We start from the raw sequence: 22371 nt of genomic DNA on the forward strand, positions 1-22371 counted from the left end.
ATGTAAAAATAAAAGATATCAGTAAAAAGATTTAGTACCTCTAGTACTCTGAAATAATTATTGTATTTTTGTACATGCTAAGACTAGATTTAAAAAAAAAAAAGCCATTTAACAGAGACCTAGAAACTGCTATGTAAAGAAAATTTATAAAAGTGGCAATCATTTTTTTGTTGTTCTTCAGTCGTGTCCAACTCTTCCTGACCGCTTGGGTTTTTCCGACGGTGGTTTTCCATTTCTTTCTCCATCTCATTTTATAGATGAGGAAACTGAGGCAAACAAGGTTAAATGACTTGCCCAGGGTCACACAGCTAGTAAGTATCTGAGGACAAGATAAGTATTCCTGACTCCAGGCCTGGCACTCTATTCACTATACCACCTAGAAATCACTTTATTTAAAGTATTTAAAGACTAGAAACTACTGCAGAGAGTTTTGAAAGTTGTTAGATTAGATAACAATAATGATTCTGAAATATAAGGTTTGAGGAAACCATAACAAAATCAAGTGTGCCAGGTTTCCTTTAATCTCTTACAGAACAATCAATTTCACCCAGTTTGATCTATTTCCTAAATTATAATAACTGACATTTTAATTCCACTTGAAGCTTAACAAAGCACTTTATATACAGTGTATATTGTTTAATTTGATCCTCACAATAGCTCAAGTTCAAATATTATCCCCAGTTTTTAAATGGAGTAACTAAGAGTCAGACTTGCCCTTGATAAGGTAAATCAAATATGCCAGGGCAGAATTTGAACCCAGGTCTGGCCTCATTCTGAGTTCAGCACTCTACTACATTGGCCTGCCTTTCAACATGCCTTATGTTTTGTCATTCTTGTGCCTCTCTTTATATTATTTCTTTCACCTGAAATGCCTTCCCCAATCACATCTCCACCTATCAAAATCTAATTAAATCTTTTAAGGCTCAAGTCAAATACAATACTTAGAATCATAGATTTGAAGGGGGGTGGGGTTCAGGGAGGGGAGAGAGCTGGTATTAAGAAGACCATCCAAGTCCAAATCCTTTATTTTGCAGATGAAGCAGGCCCTAGAGAGATTAAGTGACAAGGTCACATAGTTAATAAGTGGTAGTCACAGGATTTGAACCTGGGTCTCCTGACTCCAAATCCAGAACACTTTTCCACCATATCACGAACAGCTAGTCAGCCAGCTCTAAGTGCCCTGTCTGCTCTCTGAACTCCTACAACACTTTTACTGCTAGGTCACTGGGTTATCTGTATAAATGTCTTATTTTCCCTAAGAGATCTTAAATTCCTGGAGCACAGGGACTGTATCTTATCCCCCACCAGCACCTACCACAGTACTTTGCATGTAATTGAGTCAGCAAAGGATTGTTAAATATTTGAATAAAAAAATGCTCTCATAAAAAAATACTGGACAATACAGATGACTTTTCTTCTCTTGCTGTTTCAAGGGTAAGCATTTACTAAACTTGTGTTACCACTTTCCTGGAGGAGTGTCTGTTGGGCAGGAATTAGAGCAGGGATCACAAGTTTAACAGTCTTCAATCCCCTTCAGACATAAAATCTGGTCAAAAGTCCATCTCTAAGGGCAACAGATCTTTTTTTTTCTCCTTTGGCAGTCTGATGAAACCTATAGACCACCTTCTCAGAATAAAGTTTTTAAATGCACAAAATAAAATGCATAGGATTACAATCCAGCTGCTAACATTATCAAACCACCAAAACTGCTCCCTCTGAAATGACTAATGATCTCTTAGCTGCCAAATCCAACGGTTTTTTCTCACTCTCCTTTCTCCTTGACCTCTCTGCAGTCTTGGACAATGTTGATCGTTCTCTGATCTTAATACTCTCTTTTCTCTAGGTTTTTAGGACACTTCTCTCTCCTAGTTCTCCTCCTACCTATCTGACTACTCCTTCTCTGTCTCCTTTGTTGGATCCTTTTCCAGATCATACCCTTGAATAGTAGGTGTCTCTCAGGGTTCTGTCCTGGGTCATCTTCTCTTCTCCCTCTGTACTATTTCACTTGGCCATCTCCTCAGCTCCCATCGATTTAATTACCATCTCTAAGCTGATGATTGTCAAATCTAACTATCCTGCCCCAAACTTTCTGCTGACCTTCAATCTTGCATCTCCAAATGCTTTTCCAACATTTGGAACTAGATGTCCAGTAGACATCTTAAACTCATTATGTCCAAAATGGGACTCATCTTTTCCCCTAAAACTCTCTCCCCTTCTCTGGCCTCCGCTATTACTGCAGAGGGCAGCACCATCCCCCTAGTTCCTCAGGCTCAAGATCTAATATTCGTCCTGGACTCCTCACTATCTCTCACCCCCATATCCAAGCTGTTTCCAAAGTCTATCAGTTTCACCTTCACAGCAATTCCTGAATACACCCCTTTCTCTCTTCTGACTCCATCCCCACCTTGGTAAGGCCCTTATTACCTCACAGCCAGACTGTTGTAATAGTCTGCTGGTGGATCTGCCTGCCTCAAGTCTTCCCCCACTACAATCCATCCTCCATTCAGTCATTAAAGTGATTTTCTTAGAGCAAAGACCCAATCATGCCACTTCCCTACTTGATAAACTCCAATGACTTCTTATTGCTTCCAGGATCAAATACAAAATCCCATGTTGGTCAAAGTCCTTCATAACTGATGTAATCCTAATAAAGCTTACCCCAGCCCTAGTATTCTAACTTCATTATAGGCCTGGCCCCACTGAACAGCAGGCCCACTGTATCTATCTATCCTCCCTGCCAATGTCCTAACTTCTTCATATATGCCTCACTGCTCACTGGAACAACAGGTGTGTCCCTGAACTCTTAGTTCCCACAGAAATAACAGGGTGTGTCCATGTGATGGGAACCTAGCTACTGCCTCTACCTAGTCACTGCCCCCAGACCCATTCCCACAGAAAAAGGTGTGTTCTTATATTCAATCACAATCACATCATCCATCTAGCCCAAGACAGGACCACAGTGCCTAACTATCTCTCTTGACCAGACAGCATGACCAGAATGTTTAACCACCTGTAATGGTAATGGTAATGTAATTTGAATTTGAAGACGTTTTTGTCTTGGCAAGTAAACAGGTACTTAGCAGCTTGTTTCAAGTTGAGCAAAGGTAGCAGGTACTTAGCACTTAGTAATTGATCAAGCCTCTGTTGGGGAAACAGAAGGTATGTACTCCTGTCTCCTGTTACTGATGTAACAGGAAGGGGTTGGCTGAAACAGGAAGCTAATGCTGTGTGTATATAAGGAAAAGCCCCAGGAAGGGACAGTCAGAATTTCTTGGGACCAGCATCTGGAGATAGAGCAGCTACAGAAGAGAAATGAGAATTGAGAACTGAATCAGAATTTCCTGAGAACTTGTGATGGCCAGAGCTTCTTCTGAAGAGGAGCCCAGGAGCCTCTCCACCCACTCCATCCCCCCCCTCATCCCCCCACCCCTCCCAGGCCGGATAAAGTGATTCTGATATTTTGAACGAGCTGCAGAAGACTGAGGAAGCATGACCTGGATGCTAACACTTTGTCTGTTTGTGGCTTGGTTGAGCCTTGAATTCCTGGGAACGGAAATTGTGAAGGATTTGAGATGGACTGGACCCTGGGAACTTCAGTGTGGAGCAGGATTTACATGGAGAGCTGGACAAGGAACTGGGAGCTGTCTGCCTTTGAATCCAGGTGACTGGTGGATTCAGGTAGGAGTTGTCAAGATGAAAAGACCTCTCTGTAGGTACTGAGTATTGATGAAATTGTAGTTTACCAGTGACCTAGTGGAGGAGCTATGCTATATATGAGAAAGAGCAGAAGCAGGACAGTCAGAATTTCTCCCAGTGAGCATCTGGAAGCTGCAACTTCTGCTGAGACCTTTCTTCTGGGAATTTCTGCTGAGACCTTTCCTTTGGGAATTTCTGCTAAGAACTTCCAAGAACCAGACTGAGGAGCTACCGTGAGTGAGAAAGGAGAATCCCTGCTTGAGGGAACCTGTTCTGTTGTGACGACTTGAGAATGTGGGTGTTCACCGTATAAACTATGTGTATCAACTTCATGGCTACTGTAATGACTTTGGCTTTCTGCTTCTGGGACTCGGTTTTCTGGTATTTGAATAAAGGCTTTGGTTCTGTCTTCTATGTGGAGAGTCTGCTACACTTTGTGATTCACAACTATACCAGCATATTCATAACCACCATAGGTGTTGTGAATATTGCATTATATCGATGGGACCCCTCCTCCATTACCTAATCCCTTAACAAACTCCTCCTGCTTTTTTAATATTCATGATTTCTGTTATATAAGTGCATCTTTACCCTATAAAAATCCATTTTGCTTTCTCTGAAGTTGCTGGTTCCTCTTGGAACTTAGCCCCTTTCAACAAATGACTATATTTGGATTAGAGGTGGTCTGTGAATTCACCACAATGCATCATGAAGCCCCAACAGTTTTGGGGTGGGCAGAACCCCCACCGCAACAGTTTGGGGCGTCCCTGGGTAACTAACCCCTCCTGCCTTTCCAGTCTTCTTACTCCTTGCTCCCCAAAATATACTCCTCTCCTTGGTCCAGTGACATTCCAGGAACAACTTACTCCCTCTCTGGATATTTTCTCTGGCTCTTCCCCATGCCCGGAACATTCTCTGTCCTCCATTCTGACTAGTGACCTCTGTGGCTTCCTTTAAGTCCAACTACAATCCCACCGTGTGTAGGAAGCTTTCCCTAACCCCCCTTAATTCTAGGGCCTTCCCTCTGTTAATTATTCCCTGTTTATCCTGTATATGGCTTGTTTTGTATAAATTTGTTTGCCTGTTGTCTCCTCCATTATATTGTAAGCTCCCTGAGGTCAAGGATTGTCTTTTACCTCTTCTTGTATCCCCAGCACTTAGCATAGTTCCAAACACATAGTAGACCCTTAATGAAAGTTTAATGATTAGGGGCGGCCCGGTGGCTCAGCGAGTAAGAGCACCGGCTCCAGTGTCGGGATGACCTGGATCAAATCCGGGCTCAGATACTCAGCACCACACCCAGAAATAATAACTGGCCGTGTAACCTTGAGCAAGTTACTTAACCCCGATTGCTTAAAAAAAAAAAAAAAAGAAAGTTTAATGATTATTACATTGTGATAGAGTTACCAAAATGTCCAAATTCATGAACCTCAGGTTAAGAACCCCTGTTCCAGGAAGTTATCTTAGAATGACCAAGGATGAAAAAAGGTATCCCTCTACATTATAACATAAATCAGACAATAGCTTCTGGAAGTTCCCTATATCAGGCCGGGAAATGTTCCAAAGATCTCTACCCTCTAGTGGAAGAAATCAGGTGAAACTATTTTGCTATTGGCTTTATCAAATGGAATGGGTCATTTGCTAGCTTACATTCAAGATTTTGGAGAAAGTTGGTGCTGCTTAATCTATGATTTCAGATATAGATAGCAGGGTGAACCAGTACTTCTTGAAATTTAGTCAGAAGGATCAGGACAAAGAGAAAGAAAAGCTGACTACTTAGACTGGGCTTTATGGAGTTGTTTGTGTGGGAGTGGCGTCACCCTGACTCCAGGGTCTCCTACTCAACTGTGAAAGTTCAGGAAGTTGATTCTCAATGCACAGGGTGAAGAGATTATAGGGAACTGAATCACGTTCATCAAACTCCTGAGATTAATTGCTAAATTGGGGTTTATTGTTCAGTGATATCCAACTCTTCACGATCCCATTTGGGGTTTTCTAGGCAAAGATACTGGAATGGTTTGCCATTTCCATCTCCACTTCATTTTATAGATGAGGAAACTGAGAAAAATAGGGTTAAGTGACTTTCCCTGAGTTATCCAGCCAGTATCTGAGACTGAATTTGAAATCAGGCCTCCCTGACTTCAGCCCAGTACTCTATCCACTGTGCCCCCTAGCTGCCCCATCACTTGGGGTACCAATTTATTAATTTATACTAAGAAATATAAATGCCAAATAAATTGGAATATTCATATTGACTGGTTCATACATTCACTTCCCAGTAGCAAATTAAATCAATATTAAGTAAAGTTGCTTAGTGAGAAGAATCAAACCAGAGTTAGATAATGTCAGTGCTTTGATAGTATCAACTCGAGGAGCCTGATGTTTCTATCTCCACCATAGTAATATGCCTGACTGGTAAACATGATAAAATTGGTCAGAGTACCCTAGCCCTTGGACTTGACTGTTTAAATAGTGATCAATTCTTATAAAGTTAGTTTCTTTTTCCAAGTGGTCCCTAGAGACTGCCACACCCTTTGGTTTTCATTTGTCATTCACAGCTTTCAATTTACAAGATTACAGTTTTTATATAAACTAAAGAGGAATTCTCTAGCCACCAGAGCACTGGTCTTGGAGTCAAAAGATATAGTAGGTTTGGATCCTAGTCCCCACCACCTACTAGGAATGCAATCATGGGCAACCTCCCTGAGCCTTATATTATTCATTTGTAAAATGGGGACAATAATGTTTGTGCTACCTGACTTATAAGACTGTTAAGGAAAACGTTTTGAAAACTTTAATGTAAACGTGATTATTAATAGTTGGAGGCAAGGAGACCTTAGAGTGAATCCTGCCACAATGACACAAGCCGACTGTGTGACCCTGGGCAAATCCTTTAAACTTCTTAATATCCTGGGCCATATTCAAATTCTATAAATTACAAATTAGTTGCTATCTGCATTAGTGAAGGAAGTTTCCAAACACCACTTCCTATGAAAATCACTGGCCTAGCCCAAGGGAAAAAAAGTTTAATGATAGTAATTAACATTCAAATTGATATCTTCTTGATGGGAATTTGGGAGTGACTTTTGTCTCATCAACAACCCTTCACATACTATCTCTCAGGATAAGTTACTTCTGCATGTGTACAGTTCCCTCAATTTCATGGTAATTCTTATTAGCTCCAGTTCAAGGGGGACATTTTCTGAGTTTGTCCTCAAATTCTGGGGATTTGCCCTATATGGATCAGATAGCTACTTGTGCCCTGAAACAAGTGGCACAGATCAGAATCTTATTTTGCTTTTATAATGAACATTTAAGTTGAATTTGAACTATCTACATTTAAATTCAGCTAGTACAAGGGCAATCTCTGCCAAATGATTCCAAGAATTCAAATTACACTCTTTTATATATCATAATAATTATAATAGTTAATAATTTATTAATATATTGCATATAATTCAAACTTATAATATAAGCATATGAAATATTAATTCTATATTAATGTAATTGATTAATAATTTATAGTATTATAAAGTTAAAAAACACTTTACATATATCTCATTTTAGCCTCACAACAACCCCAGGAGGTAAGTACTATTATTCCTCACATTTTACAAATTAAAAAACTGAGGACAACAGTGGTTAAATTACTTTCTCAGGGTCACATAGCTAATAAGTGTCTGAGGTCAAATTTGAACTCTAGTCTTCCTAACTCTGGATCCAGTGTTCCACTGTGCCATTAAATAATGCGCTGGGAGAATGTTGCAATTTTTAATGCAATCACAGTTACATCTGTCACCTGCTATAATCAAATTGTATTTTCTTCAACAGAATCTTCAGCTTGTAGGACATACTAAGGATGGCCAAAGGTGACTCCTCTGTGCGGTGCTTCCAAGGCCTGTTGATTTTTGGAAATGTGATTATTGGAGTAAGTAATTAGAATTTTTCAGGAACTTAAAAGTATTTGAGTGAACAAAATCAATATTGCTAGGACAGGAAGGAAAGATGTCAATTGGGGAAAAAAACTTTTCATCAATTATCTCTGAAATGATTTTGTTATTCAAGATATATCAGGTATGAATGCTAATACATAAGACTAATAGCTATTTCTCAACGGATAATGTGTGGGGTGAAAAACCCATTCAAAATTTAAGCAAGAACACAGAGGTTTCTCAGGACAAAAACAGGAAATTTTTATTCTCTTTCCCTAAGGGAAGAGGGCAGTCCTCTCCATGTCCGATCAGGGAGAGGAGGCGTGTTACAGAAGACACAAGAATGTATACCCTAATGCAGTCAAGCTCCCTCCCACCGCTATCCCTTCTCCTTTTGTCTGGGAGGCAGGCTCAAGTCTCAGAGTGAAAATCTTCCCCAATGGCAGATAACAAAGAAGCCTGCTACTATCCCCTATTGGCTGGGAGGCAGAACAAGGAACCAGGGTATTTTTCATGTCCTTTTTTGGATAATGCTAAAGCAAGGGAGAGGAAAAGGTCACCAGCAAGGGTGGAGGTGGAAAACCCCTAAAGGGCCTAATGCTGATAAGGGTGTGGCAAACAAGGGTGGAGGTCGAAAGACTCCTGAAGAGGCCTAATGCTGATATGGCAGTAGTAAAGAAGGGGGAAAGAAGGAGGAAAGGGGAATCTGAAACTCCAGCTTGCTCCCACAAGAAAACTTATGGGCTGAGAAGTTTTAACCTTTCCCATTCAATAAGTAGTCAAAATACATGAACAATTCTCAAAGAAATTGCAAACTATTAACAACCATATGAAAGATTGGTCCAAAGCATTAAAAATAAAAGAGATTCAAATCAAAACAACTGAGGTTTCACTTTGCAGCCAGCAAATTGGCAAAGATACCAGAAGCTGGAAATAGTCATTGTTGATGGTACTGTAGGAAGACAGGTAGACTCTTAGTAGAACTCTGATTTTGTTCAAACAATATTTAAGAAACTTGGAATTATAATGTAATATAATGTTATAATATAATAATAATGTTTTTTTTTAAAAAGTAACTATATATAATGTTCATACCCTATACCTAGAGACACCACTGTCAGGCATGTTATTTTCTATATATACGTGAACAAATGTTTGTGGATATATACATGCATATACACATACATAATATATATCTGTAGACACATTCATATGTTTGTGTATGTATATGTTTATGTATATAGGCATATTTTACATGTGTGTGTACATACACATATATGTATGTGTATATGTATGTATGCAAGTATACTTCAAGAAAGAAAGGTCCCATATATAGCAAAATATTTATAATAGCCCTTTTTATTAGGAGAAGAGGAGGCAGGTAGCAAAGAACTGGAAGCAGAGTAAGTAGTCATTCATTTGGAAATAACCATGCAAATTGTAGCACATAAATGTAATGGGTTATTACTGTCCTGTAAAAAAAAGATGAATGTGAAGAATTTTTTTAAACATGGAAAGACTTAAATGAACTCATACATAGGGAAGTAAGTCAAACCTGGAAAGCAATATACATAATAACTACAATAATGTAAATAGAAAGGGAAAAAAACTAATTTAAATGCTGTGGCATTATAATAACCAAGCTTGGTCTAAAGGAACTGAGAAAATGTAAATGTACTTCTCTTCATTGAAGAGGGTAAAGATTATGCATGTGGAATATTGCATATGTTCAGACTGGGCATATGTATTAGTTGTTTCCCCCCCTTTTTCTTTTTAAATCTTTGTTCACAGAGAAAGTACAGAGTCAACAGCTTGGAAAAGGAAGGACAAAAATTGATTGAAGAAAACAATTCCTTAAGAAATACAATTGGCCAAATGGAAAATAAAATCCACTGAAGAAAACAACTTAAAAAGTAGAGTTGGGCAAATGGAAAAGAAGGTACAAAAGTTACCTGAAGAAAATAATTCCTTAAAAAGTAGAACTGGGCAAGTGAAAACTATTGATTCTATGAGACATCAAGAATGAGTCAAACAAAATCAAAAGAATGAAAAAATAGATGAAATGTAAAATACTTCATTGGAAAAACAACTGACCTGGAAAATAGATCCAGGAGAGATAATTTAAGAATTATTGGGTTACCTGAAGGCCATGATAAAAAAAAATAAGAGACTGAACAGCATCTTTCAAAAAATTGTCAAGAAAACTTCCCTGATATTCTAGAACCAGATGGTAAAATAGTCATTGAAAGAATCCACCAATCACCTTCTGAAAGAGATCCCTTAATCAAAGACAAAGTACATTATCTATAGAAAGTGATGTGTTGGGGTTGGCTCATACTCATACAAGCTGATTGTTAAATTTTCAATGTGAGCATTTATACCTGGGAAATCTGCAAATGCTACAAATTAGGCTTGATTTATTGTTTTGTTGATTGTCTAGATTTAAGAATGTGGTGGAGAAAATGTTAATAATACAGCTCAAACTTGAAAATATGGGCCAGCTTATTTTTTGAGAGCTAGTTGTTAAACATTGATAAGCACACAACCATATATTCAAAATGAACATGATGTAAAAACAAAAGGCATCAATTGAAACCTTTTTAACTATGTGAGCTAGAATCTCAGTTAAGGAATAATCTTGTATTATATAATACAACTATAATACATTGAAAGTTTGTGGTTGGAAAAAAGTGAGTAATCTTTTCTCTCCCCTCCCTAAAGCAGTGAACCATCCCAGCAAAGGGTGAAGAAATGCCAAGGAGGCTGAAAACAGCTTTCACTGCTGACCCCTAAAGCCTCTTCCTATAAGAATCTCTTTTCCTCTGCTCTGCTGCTAATGAGCCTGCCCTAGACCCCAGAGGGAATTGGAACGTTCCATCTAATTGTCTGAGGTGGTTGACAACAAATTCTCCCTGCTTCAACTCTGAGTTAGTGCACTCTCTTTCTAGAAATATCATTTAATTGCTTATTTGTGTATGAGAGAGAAAGGCAGTGTTTGTAGAGACTATTGGGCTTGGAATAAGGAAGACATAGGTTCAGATCATACCTGGGTATCATAGCTGGATGATCCTGGCAAATCCTTTAATTTCTCTGGGCTCCCAATTTCCTCATCTGTAAAATAGAAGGACCAACTTCTGTGAAAATTAATTATTGCTTCTGTATTTTATAATTGATTTCACTCCCATGGATTCTCTTCTGTAACCTTATTCTGTATTCTATGTAAAAAAACTTAGACTTTGTTTGTCTCTGAGTGAAACTCGTGAGTTCAGAAGTTCAGTCTTCCTCACAGTTAGATAGATGCCAAAGGCTATTCTCTTTATTGATCATTTTTAGTAAAAGAAAAGCTCTGAGCTAAATTTAGAAGTCAATACTCTCATAAAACTCTCTCATTCTAAGGGAACTCTTATCCTTGCATCATCTGTAAATCACTTTGTGCCAAGGAAGCTTGTTATCCTCATAATTTCATCTCTGGAGAAACTCCATGACTTTTGAATGCTATCCCGGAAAGCATACAAGCTGACCTGGCCTGATCTTAGCCCCTCATCATCCAATTAAAGGTGGTCTTATCTCAGACCCAGACACCAGTGAGTCTACTATCCCTGGTCCATTGTCAATAGCCCTGGGATGCAGCTAGGTCTCATAAATCCATAAAGCATTACTCTAAGACAGAGAGGGGTCTTAGTCCTACTAGGTGGATACTAAGTGGGTAAGCTCCTTACCTTAATGTAACCAAGCCTGAATCCCTCACCCCCATATTGTTGCCAAACCTCTAATCAATGGTATGATTTCCTCACCTATCCTGTTCTGTGCTTTTAAAAAGGAACAGCATTTTCAGTTCTTTGTCTTTGGCTAAAGGGAGGCAAGCCATTAGACCTGGTTTATCAACAGGTAGTATGCGCTAATAAGTAGCTGCTAATAAGCCATCATATAACTCAGAGAAAACGTGCCTCAGTCTACCTTTTGTTGAATTTTACTCACCACACCTCTATAGTACCTTCCAGTTCTAGATCTGTGTGTAAGTCTCAGATTGGGCCAGCAACTTGAGGACTTAGTGGAAAATTTGCAAAAGAAGCCGATGCTAATGAACAATAAGAAAGGAATGTGATCTTTTTTAAAAGTGGATGTTAATTCATATGAGAAAAGGTCCAAAGCTTCAGATGAAATACCCAAGGCGCAGAAGCACTTGGGACAAGGGCAATCAGAGATACAACTGGATAGGTAATAGAAACCTCTGGCACGTTAGTCCATGGCATCACAAGGGAGGGGAGAGTTAAGAGTGATCTTACAACAAGCTGCCCATGGACTTGGCACACCAGTGTTCCTCCAGGTTCTCATCTTAGTTAATGTATGGGACATCTGATTCCTTCATCATATACCAGAGCAGCTCAGCAGTACATGTGAGAGCCCTTGGCTTCATAGGGAAGAGGCAGGTTTCTGTTGAGCAACGCTTGATTGGTTTCAAAGTCAATAGAATGCTGGTCTTGGAATATGAAAGGATTGAGTTCAAATGCAGCTTCAGACCCTTATTAGCTGTGTGACCCTAGGCAAGTTACTCAACCTCTGTTTGCCTCAGTTTCCTCAACTTTAAAATAAAGGTAATAACAGCACCCCCCTCTCAGGGTTGTTATGAGGGTCAAATAAGATAATATTTGTAAAGCACTTCATACAGTGCCTGGGGGCAGTTAGGTGGCACCGTGAATAGAGTCAAGAAGACTACTCTTCCTGAGTTCAAATCTGACCTCAGACACTTACTGGCTGTGTGACCCTGGGGAAGTCACTTAACTCTGTTTGCCTCAATTTCCTCATCTGTAAAATGAACTGGAGAAGGAAATAGCAAACCACTCCAGTATCTCTGCCTAGAAAACCCCAAATAGGGTCAAGAAGAGTCAGACCTGACTGAAACAAATGAACAACAGTGCCCGGCACGTGATAGATGCTATATAAATTCTGGCTATTGTTTTTATTTCAAATCCCTAAGGCAGGGAGAGGCTAGGTATAATAAATGTACAAACTGACATAGAGTAAAGGGAACAGAATCAGGACAACTATTTGTTTAATAACAACACTAAAAATTTAATAAATTCAAAAGACTTAAGAACTCAATCAATGCAATGACTGTCCATGGTTCTGATAACGCGACATCTATGGAATAGCCTGAATTGGCACTCTTTGTTAGCCTCTGCCTCTTCTGCTGGTCCATCTTGGCAGGGGAAATTTAGTAAAAGGGTGGGGAATGGAAGTTTCTAGAAAGGAGTGTGGCAAGGGTAGGAGAGAGGAAGAGGAGTATGCATATCTTAGAGCTAAGGCAGCTTGTCAAAAAAAGTGCTTTATGATACATATGAGGGAATACTATTGTGTTGTAAGAAATGAAGGGAATGGTTTTAGAGAAACCTAGGAAGACTTGTATGAACTGATATGGAGTGAAGAGAGCAGAAACAGAATAAGTATTTATTCAATAACAACTCTAAAAATGAAACAAATTTGAAAGACTTAACAACTCTGGTCAACACAATGACCAACCATGCTTCCAGAGAACCAGTGATGAAGGATGTTATTCGCCTCCCGACAGAAAAGTGATGGACTCAATATGCAGAATGAGACACAGACCTTACTCCCCTCCACAGACTCTGGGATCCAGCAATACTGTCCTCTTTTACATTCTTTGAACAGCCAACTATCCATCTCCCTGCTTTGCCTTTTTCACTGGCTGTCCCCCATTCCTGAGATATTCTCCTTCCTTGTCTCAGTCTTCTGGCTTCCTTGGCTTCCTTCAAGTCTCAGCTAAAATCCCATCTTCTACAAAAAGCCTTTCCTAGTTCCCCTTAATGCTAGTGCCTTGCCTTCAAAATAATCTCCACTTTTTTTTTTTTTTTTTGCTTTTTGGAGGGCAATTGGGGTTAAGTGACTTGCCCAAGGTCACATGGCTAGTAAGTGTTAAGTGTCTGAGGCCAGATTTGAACTCAGGTCCTCCAGACTCCAGGGCCAGTGCTCTATTCACTGTGCCACCTAGTTGCCCCTCCCACTTTATTCTCTTACATATCTTGTTTATATATAGCTGTTTGCTTGTTGTCTCCCCCACTAGGCTGTGGGTTTCTTGAAGGTGAGAGCTGTTTTTGCCTTTCTTTGTAGCCTCAGGACTTAGCACAGTGCCTGCCACATATTAAGTAAGCCCTTAATACATACTTGCTGACTTGACCTGTTGACTTTTCACCCCTCAGATGTGTGGCATTGCACTGACAGCAGAATGCATCTTCTTTGTATCGGATCAGCACAGCCTTTACCCTTTACTAGAAGCTACCGATAACGATGACATCTATGGAGCGGCCTGGATTGGCATCTTTGTTGGCATCTGCCTCTTCTGCTTGTCTATTCTTGGCATTGTGGGCATCTTGAAGTCAAGTAGGAAAATACTTCTGGCGGTAAGATCTATACTACCCAAATTTATGTGTGTGTGTGTGTGTGTGTGTGTGTGTGTGTGTTTTCATTGAGTACAGCTAAGCACTCATGGAAAAGCTGAGGTGACCAGTGTAATCAGAACAGTTTTGCTGTAAAGTACACTTACATAGATGAGGTGCTGCATTTAACCACATACAAAGGCCTTTCAGGATGCAAAGAGGGAAAAGATACTATCCTAACATTCTTTAGAGCTTCCTGATATAACATATGTAGTCAGAGTGAGAGTTATTCTCTCCTTTTCCTGGCTGAAGAGACAGCAAACTAAGGGCAGATAACCCTCTATTCCAAGAAAATTTCAATTCCTTTACATGTGGAAGAGTTTATCTCTTTCCCTCCTTCCAATATTTGTCATTTCCCACTTAGAGGCTACACACTTTGAACAATTAGAGATTCATTCCTATGAAACTTAGGATTTTATTTCAGAATAACCATGGGCTATTTTAAAAACTTGGTAAAATATAGATGCCATTGGGAGAAGGTAACTAACACATTAGGACAGCTAGTTGGTATAGTGCACAGAGTGCCAAGCCTAGAGTCAGGAAGACATGAGTTCAAATCTAGCTTCAGACACTCTCTAGCTGTGTGACCCTGGACAAGTTACTTAACTCTGTCTCAGTTTCCTCATCTGTAAAATGAGACAGGGAAGGAAATGGCAAACCACTCCAGGATCTTTGCCAAGAAAACCCCAAGCGGGGTCACGAAGAGTCTGAGACAACTGATCAACAACACATTAAGACACTAATAGTTATGAAAATTACTATGCCAGTTACCTTTCCTTTTGTCTGGAAGGTGCTATAGTCCACTTGAGACTTGGGAGAGGGGAGTCTACTGAAGGCACAGTAAGAGGAGGGATAGATAGGGTTAGAAGAGAGGTACCATGGAAAACAAACTTCACTTGACACAATTTTGCCTAGGTATAGACCTGCTTAGCCCATAGGGGAGATTTGAATTATCATTCTTCCTTTGCACCCAGAATTATACAAGAAAAATATAGCTCTTCCCTATAGCTCCCACATTATATTCATTTCTCATGGGTGGCCAAAAGTGGCCACCATTCCCTAGCTGCTGTTATCCTGCTGGGTCAGTCAAAATTCAGCAAGAGAATCTGTTTCTGCTTTGACCCAGCCATCTTTTCAGGACCCCCAACTAGGTTCATACAAATGTAGTGGGTTCCTGGGAACAGTGTGGTACAGTACAGAGGCACTGGCTCTTGAGTCAGAGGACTTGAATCAAACCCCACCACTGACCCTTACTGCTTAAGTCACCTTGGACAAGTCACTTCAATTTCCCATCTGTGAATTGGAAAGGGGTGGATGGCTAAAGGGGGTATGGGAGAAGATATGGGAGAGAGCAGATTGGAGGAGGGGGATATCCTGTGGGACCGCTATTTTGGGGCAGTGGGTAGGGGAAAAACGGGGAGAAAATTTGTAACTCAAAATCTAGCGGAAATGAATGGTGCAAATCAGAAGTTAATAAAGCATTTGAAAAAGAAAAAATTGTATTGATAAAAAAAAGAAAAAGGAAGGGGTGCAGACTGAATGGCCTCTGAGGTATCTTATGGTTCTAGAGCTACAATCCAGTTCTGAGAGTTAGCCTACCAACACTTGTAGAAATTACCTCCTGACAGAGAGGTGATGAACTCAAGGTGTGTGTATATGTGTGTATACATAATGCTAATGCATAAGTTTTGCTTGACTATACATATTTATTATTTTTTAATTCAATTTTATTTTCAATCCAAATTCTCTCCCTCCCCTTCCCCTTTCCTGCCATTTAAAAAGCAAGAAAACCAACCCATTTTCAATATGTATAGTCATATAAAACAAATTCCCCTATTTTCCATGTCCAAGAAGAATCATGAATATTTATTATAAGGGCTTTGTTTTTCTTTTTTCAATGAAGGGAAGGTGTGGGAGGGACAAAAATAGATTTCTGTTTATTGAAAATTTTTTAATTTAATTTTAAAAGAAAAAAAGTATTCTCCCAACCCCCTTCTTCTACCCTCCAAAATATGTCTGTATATGTACACACACACACACACACACACACACACACACACACACACACACACACTCACAATACAAATCTGTCCATTGTAGGCTTATAGAAAAGCATCTGCAAGACTGATCAAAGTAAGCAAGTAAACAAAAAGCCCTAATTTAGAAGAAATAAACCTGATTTTTATGGCAATTCCACATTCTCCAGCTGGACATGGGGTAGTTATATATGAAGGTGTTAAGGTCAGCAAAAATCATTTTATTCACCAAATCCTCCACCCAATTTTGGGAAAGGATGATTGTGAGTGGGAGGACGAGAATTAGTCCAGTTTGCCTCCTTTGTAGGTCGTTACAACTCATAACTGGAACTAATTGTTAAGGTTTCAGTGTAAGCATTTACACCTCAGAAATCAGCAAATGCTGTAAGTTAGGGCTTAATTTATTATTTTGTTGATTTCTAGGCTAAAGAAGGTGATAAAGAAAATGCTAATTATTCAGACTAAGCTCAAAAGTGTGTGCTTACATTTTTTTTTTCAGAGAGCCAGTTGTTAAATATTCACCAGCAACCTACTGATCCTTTCTCTCTGATATAGGGAATTACTAGCTAACCTCAATGCCAGTTCTCTATAGTTCAGACTTTTCAGGAATTCAGAAAGGGGTTTCCCTCAAATTATTCCGGATTAGTGCAGTTTTACTGTGCTATAAAATTCCTTCTTGGAACCTTACACTGTGTTGTACTTGGGGATTAGGAGTCATGCCATGACTTTGGTTTCTATTCAAGTCTACAAAACCTCTGCCTCCTTCTATATAAACAAAACAGTCAGTGAGGGAGTTTTCTGCCAGCCACTACAGTGGGTTAGCCCCTTGGCTCTTTTTCTGGGCAATGGGAAAAATGTAAGGAATCAGCTAGAAAGCTGCTGAGCATTGTGGTGCAGTGTGAAGAACACTGCCTAGGGCATCAGAAAACATGAGTTCAAATCTTTATCCATTAGTTAACTGTGTGGCCTTGGGCTAGTCACTCAATCCCTATGGGTCACATATTCCTCATTTGTAAAACAAAGCAATTATGCTCTATCTTTTGTAAGGTCTTCTGTCCAGCTATAAATATGTGATCCTATGATCTATTAAATACAGAGTTTGGATTAAATGACCTCTAAACACCTAATGCAAAAAGAAGAATCAGATCCATTAGAGCCTAGCAAAAAGCCTCATATATAATACATTCAATAAATATTTTCATGAGTGTACCCATTTTTAAAAAAGAATTAGTTCTAGAGACGTGTCTTTAGGTGACCCATAACTTTTGTACTTTGCTTCTTTTTCAGTATTTTATTCTGATGTTTATAGTATATGCTTTTGAAATGGCATCCAGTATCACAGCAGCTGTACATCGAGATTTTGTAAGTATGGTCTCCATTGGAGGAGTCTGGGAGGATACTTCTAGTGATTGTTCTGATACAATCTGAGTTTGACACACGATTCTCTATTTCCATTCCCTCTCTGCCATAATCAGGAAGGGGGCAAACAAGGGTTGTCCCCAGGATGCTGACTTTCTCCCCAGGGCAATCCTCTAATCCATAGTAGAGTTACCCCTACTCCCTTTGGCCAGCCCTAAGCTTCTATCTCCAAGTATCCCATAATCACTTCACACCTCTTCCCCATGACAATGTCCCTTACCTGCCACCTCTCCTTGCTTCTGTCTTCTTGTTGGAGATTAAGGGTTAAAGGGGTTAAAGATCATTATCTATTCCTAGGGAGACTTTCTGGGGCATGGGCCCTGCCTCCTCCCCCCAGCATGACTATATTCAATTGGGATGGATTATCTGTTACTACCCCTGCCACCCCCTGAGTTCACCACTCCACTCAGTTTGCCCCTGATAACATATTTGCTACTTATGATTCTAATTTCTCTTCTGCCTTCTTCCCTCTCCTTCCTCAGCCTAAACAAATTTAAAATTGCTCTCTGTTTTGGCTTAATTGTAGTACTCGCATACTGGTCCTGTCATCCAGAAGTAGACTCATAGGCAATCTCCACCTGAACTGACTAAACACCATTTTGCTACCTACTATGATAGAGAACCTCTTAGCTTAAATGTTCTTCAGTTCTTCTAAGGTCCCAGCCTGGAAGCTGTCAGGCTGATCCTACTGTATCTTTTCTCCTGACAGTTCACTACCAACCTCTTCCTGAGGCAGATGCTGGAAAGGTACCAGAACAAAAGTCAGTCCAATAATGATGACATATGGAAAAATAGAGGAGTAACTGAAACCTGGGACCGCCTCATGCTCCAGGTGAGAATATGACAGACTATGGCTAAGGCCCTTCCATGTGTGAACAGATCACTAGAGGGGCTACGACTGATGGGCATTAAGATGCTTGGTGTTTGTTGAGTTGAATTAATTTACCATTATGATGTAGTCATCAGAAAGAGATTTCTTGGTTGATTCTTTGCTTTCATTGGCTGGACCTGGAATCAGTGGGGAAGATAGGAAGCTCAAGTAGCAGAGGCTGATGATCAGCAGGACTTCACTTTAGCTCCTTTCCCTATCCCTGACTTCCCATTTGTCTTCCAATTCCCTGAGAGTCGAGTAAGTTTTACTTGTTCAGTCAAATCTTGGTATTCTATGAGAGTAGTATAAATAATTTTACTCTACAGATTGTACCCATCAAAAATCCTTGGAACTACTGGAACCATTGAAAATGGGAAGCATGAGGTAGCACAGCGAGTAAGAGCACTGGCTCCAGTGTTGAGAAGACCTGGAGATCGAATCCCAGGCTCAGTCACTTAGCTCCCACCCAGAAACACCTGGCCGTGTAACCTTGAGCAAGTTATTTAACCCCAATTGCTTAGGGGCGGCCAGGTGGCTCAGTGAGTAAGAGCACTGGCTCCAGTGTCAGGATGACCTGGATCAAATCCGGGCTCAGATACTCAGAACCACACCCAGAAATAATAACTGGCCGTGTAACCTTGAGCAAGTTACTTAACCCCGATTACTTTTTTAAAAAAATTGGGAAGCATGGGGGCGGTGTATCAGCAATGCAATATTCACAATGCCTATGGCAATTAAAAATATGCTCATGTGGTAATTAATCACAAAATATATCAGGCTTGCTATATGGGGGATAAAGCTAGAACATTTATTAAAACACCAAATGACTGAGTCCCAAAACCAGAAAGTCAAAGCCATCAGAGTAGTTATGAAATTGGCACAGGTAGATAAAGTAGAAAGCACCCACATTCTCAAGCCTTTAAAACAGAACAGGCTACCTCAGGCAAAGGTCCTCCTCTTCCCATTCACAGCAACTACTCAGCGTCCAGGAAATGTGTTCCTAGCAGCTCCGGCCCCTGGCAGTCCTCAGCAGGAGTCCTTAGCAGAAATTCTGGCTGGCTCAAAAAAGGGGTTTGCGCCTCCACCTCCACCTCGGCACTACTACTACCGCTGTCACCACCACTGCTAGTCACTGCAGGAACTCTAGCTTGGCTTCCGCTTCCTCTTGCCCCACCCCTTCCTGCTACATCAGCAAGTCCAATGGGGCATGGAAGAGCTTTAAATCCCATAACCCTTACAGGCGTCTAGATGGCACAGTGAATAGAGCACTGGCCCTGGAGTCAGGAGGACCTGAGTTCAAATGTGGCCTCAGACACTTAACACTTAGTAGCAGTGTGACTTTGGGCAAGTCACTTAACCCCAAAGGCCCCTCCAAACAGCAAAAAAAAAAGAAAAAGAAAATGGGAATTATTACAGTTATCTCCCTTAGGGGGGGAAAAGCAAACACATTTGACAGACTATTTAATTTGTACACATAAATCAAGACAAAACATGTTTATAGACCCCAAATCCTTGCTTGAAGGATTTTTCACCCATGAGATATTATGTACAAGACAAGGGTCACCTTCTGGTTAAGTATGATATTGCAACCCTCCTCTAATAGATGTCATAAATACTGTGCCTAGACAGAGGGAGAAAGGCAAAGGAAAGCTAAGATACTGGAACCATAAGTATTTATTTAGAGGATCCCAAGACCTAAAAGAATTTTATATACCTCGTAAGTGGTGAGCCTGACTTATTAAGCCTTAAGCCTTGACCCTTCCTCAAGATTTTCACCTCAACACAATTAAATAGATATAGATAATGCATATATACTTATGTACAAATATATAACATATGCATATATACATGCACATATACATAATATTATATACATAAGTGTATATGTATTTCCATGTTAATATATCACCAATTTTATTATGAAAGTCAGCAGGAAAAGGATTTGTTTGATAGAAATCTGCTTTGACTTACATGTGTGTTTGAAAATATTTATCCTATAAATTAAGTAGCATCTGTAATTTCAACTCTTCTCACCAAATATTTTAATGGAACTTGTAAAAGGGAGAAAATTGGTGTGTTTAGTATTTTGTTTCCATTTCCCTGCAGATGCCTACTCTTTGGCTGAGCTACTGAACGAAAATGAATTTTCTGAAAAGCAGGAGGAGTGTAAAAGCTTTTGAAAACTCTACAAGTGGGATAATCAGAGCATTACTAGTAGAATCAGCCATAATTTTGTTCAAAAAAAATTAATATTCTTCTGGGACCTGCTTGTTTTCTGTTTCAGCCATATTTGTACTAGATGTTAAAAAATCTTTAAGGAAAAAATATTCCAAAGTTTCAGTAACACTAAAAGCAGTAAAATCCAGAACAAAAATAACTTAAAATAGCTTGACTTATTTCTAATTTTAAACCTCTAAATTTAGCTGAATTGCCTCTTCCCACATTCAAGTACTTGCTGGTACTTCAGTACTTGTCCAAAGCAATAAAAATAATCTATCTTATTTCCCTTTAAGACATTTAAATGAAAATGGATCTATTTTATTTTTATTTTTTGTTTCCCCGTCATCTAGCTTGGTGCCAGGAACATAGTAGGCACTTAATAAATGCTTGTTGATTAACTGATTATTTTCCCTGATCCCAGAAGCTGGAATATCCTGAGATTCCTTTGGCTGCTACCTTACTCATCCTGAATTTATCACAACTAATAATAATCATAGTTAACATTCATATGGAGCTATAAAGTTTCTAAAGTACTTTCCTAAGTTACCTCACCTGACCTTCATAACAACCCTGTGAGCCAAATATTGATGTCCTGTTTTATAGACAAGAAAAATGTTTTCTGCTGTTGAAATGTATTGCTATTGAGGAATCTAACAATTCTTTTGATCTGACCTCGGCAAAGAAAATGAGATACAGAGTAGTTATGTGATTTTTCCAGAGTTACACAGCTTAGAAGTGTTTGAGACAGGATTCAATTTCAATTCTTCTTGACTTTGAGTCAAGTATCTATCCATTATGACTCATTGTTTCTAAATAATAACTATAACTGTAATAGATATTTTATAATATTTTACATATGTTATCTCCCTTGAGCCTCACAACAAACCTATGATATGTATTACAAGCATAATTATCCCCATTTTACAGCTAAGAAAACTGAGGGTCAGAGAGGCTCTACATTGCCTGTGTCATATAGTTAGTACTTATCAGAAGCAGGGCCCTAGAACTCTAGTAGTTTATTCATTCTATCCAATAGCTATAGGGCAAATGCTTCTTGAGTGTTTAAGTCCTTCACAACATGGCTACAACGTACCTTTCCTCTTGAGTGCAGCCAAAATGGCCTTCTTGCTGATCCTGGCACAGGTATTCCATCTTTTGTCTCTACCGTGTTTCCCCGATAATAAGACCTATCCCGAAAATAAGCCCTCCCCTTACTGTGTAAGATTCCTCTAAAATAAGCCCTCCCCCAAAAATAAGCCCTATTGAGATTGCTACTGTAGTGAAGGTGATCCCCTGCGCTACACGCTACATTACGGTACCCTCTGTATGCACCGTCCCCCCCCCCCTGTGAAATGCACGCCACGCTCCGAGCTGCATCCAATCAGAGCTGCAGCAGTGAGCGTGTTATCCTGTTCTTTATTGAATTCATTATTGAATAAAGGTACATTTTTTTGTTCACATTTACCTGTTTATTAAAATTGCTGTCAATGTTCATTAAAATAAGCCCTCCCCTGAAAATAAGCCCTCTGGTGTTTTTCTGTCCAAAAAAAATAATAAGACAGTGTCTTATTATCGGGGAAACACGGTATGCCTTTGTACAGCCTCCTCTCTGCCTCTTAGTTTCCTTGTTTGCCCTTGTTTCCTCAAGTCTTTTCTTTTTTTTTCTTTTTATTTATTTTTTGCTTTTTGGAGGGCAATTGGGGTTAAGTGACTTGCCCAAGGTCACACAGCCAGTTTTTGTG

General features: G+C 39.6%; 1 protein-coding gene across 2 annotated transcripts in view; it reads left to right on the forward strand.

Moving 5' to 3' along the window:
* UPK1B (uroplakin 1B) overlaps positions 1-22371 on the forward strand; it is a 490606-nt gene that overhangs the window by 453700 nt on the left and 14535 nt on the right. For both annotated transcript variants that reach the window (XM_069069970.1, XM_069069969.1), the window contains 4 exons: positions 7528-7624; positions 13847-14047; positions 17407-17481; positions 18248-18370. In XM_069069970.1, coding sequence (XP_068926071.1) covers positions 7556-7624; positions 13847-14047; positions 17407-17481; positions 18248-18370 — 468 coding nt within the window. In that variant the 5' untranslated portion in view covers positions 7528-7555. The remainder of the gene's footprint in view (positions 1-7527; positions 7625-13846; positions 14048-17406; positions 17482-18247; positions 18371-22371) is intronic.

This window comes from Petaurus breviceps, unplaced genomic scaffold, assembly GCF_028583685.1.
Source record: "Petaurus breviceps papuanus isolate PSGF00001 unplaced genomic scaffold, PetGlider_PUasm1.0 90792, whole genome shotgun sequence".
Lineage (NCBI taxonomy): Eukaryota > Metazoa > Chordata > Mammalia > Diprotodontia > Petauridae > Petaurus > Petaurus breviceps.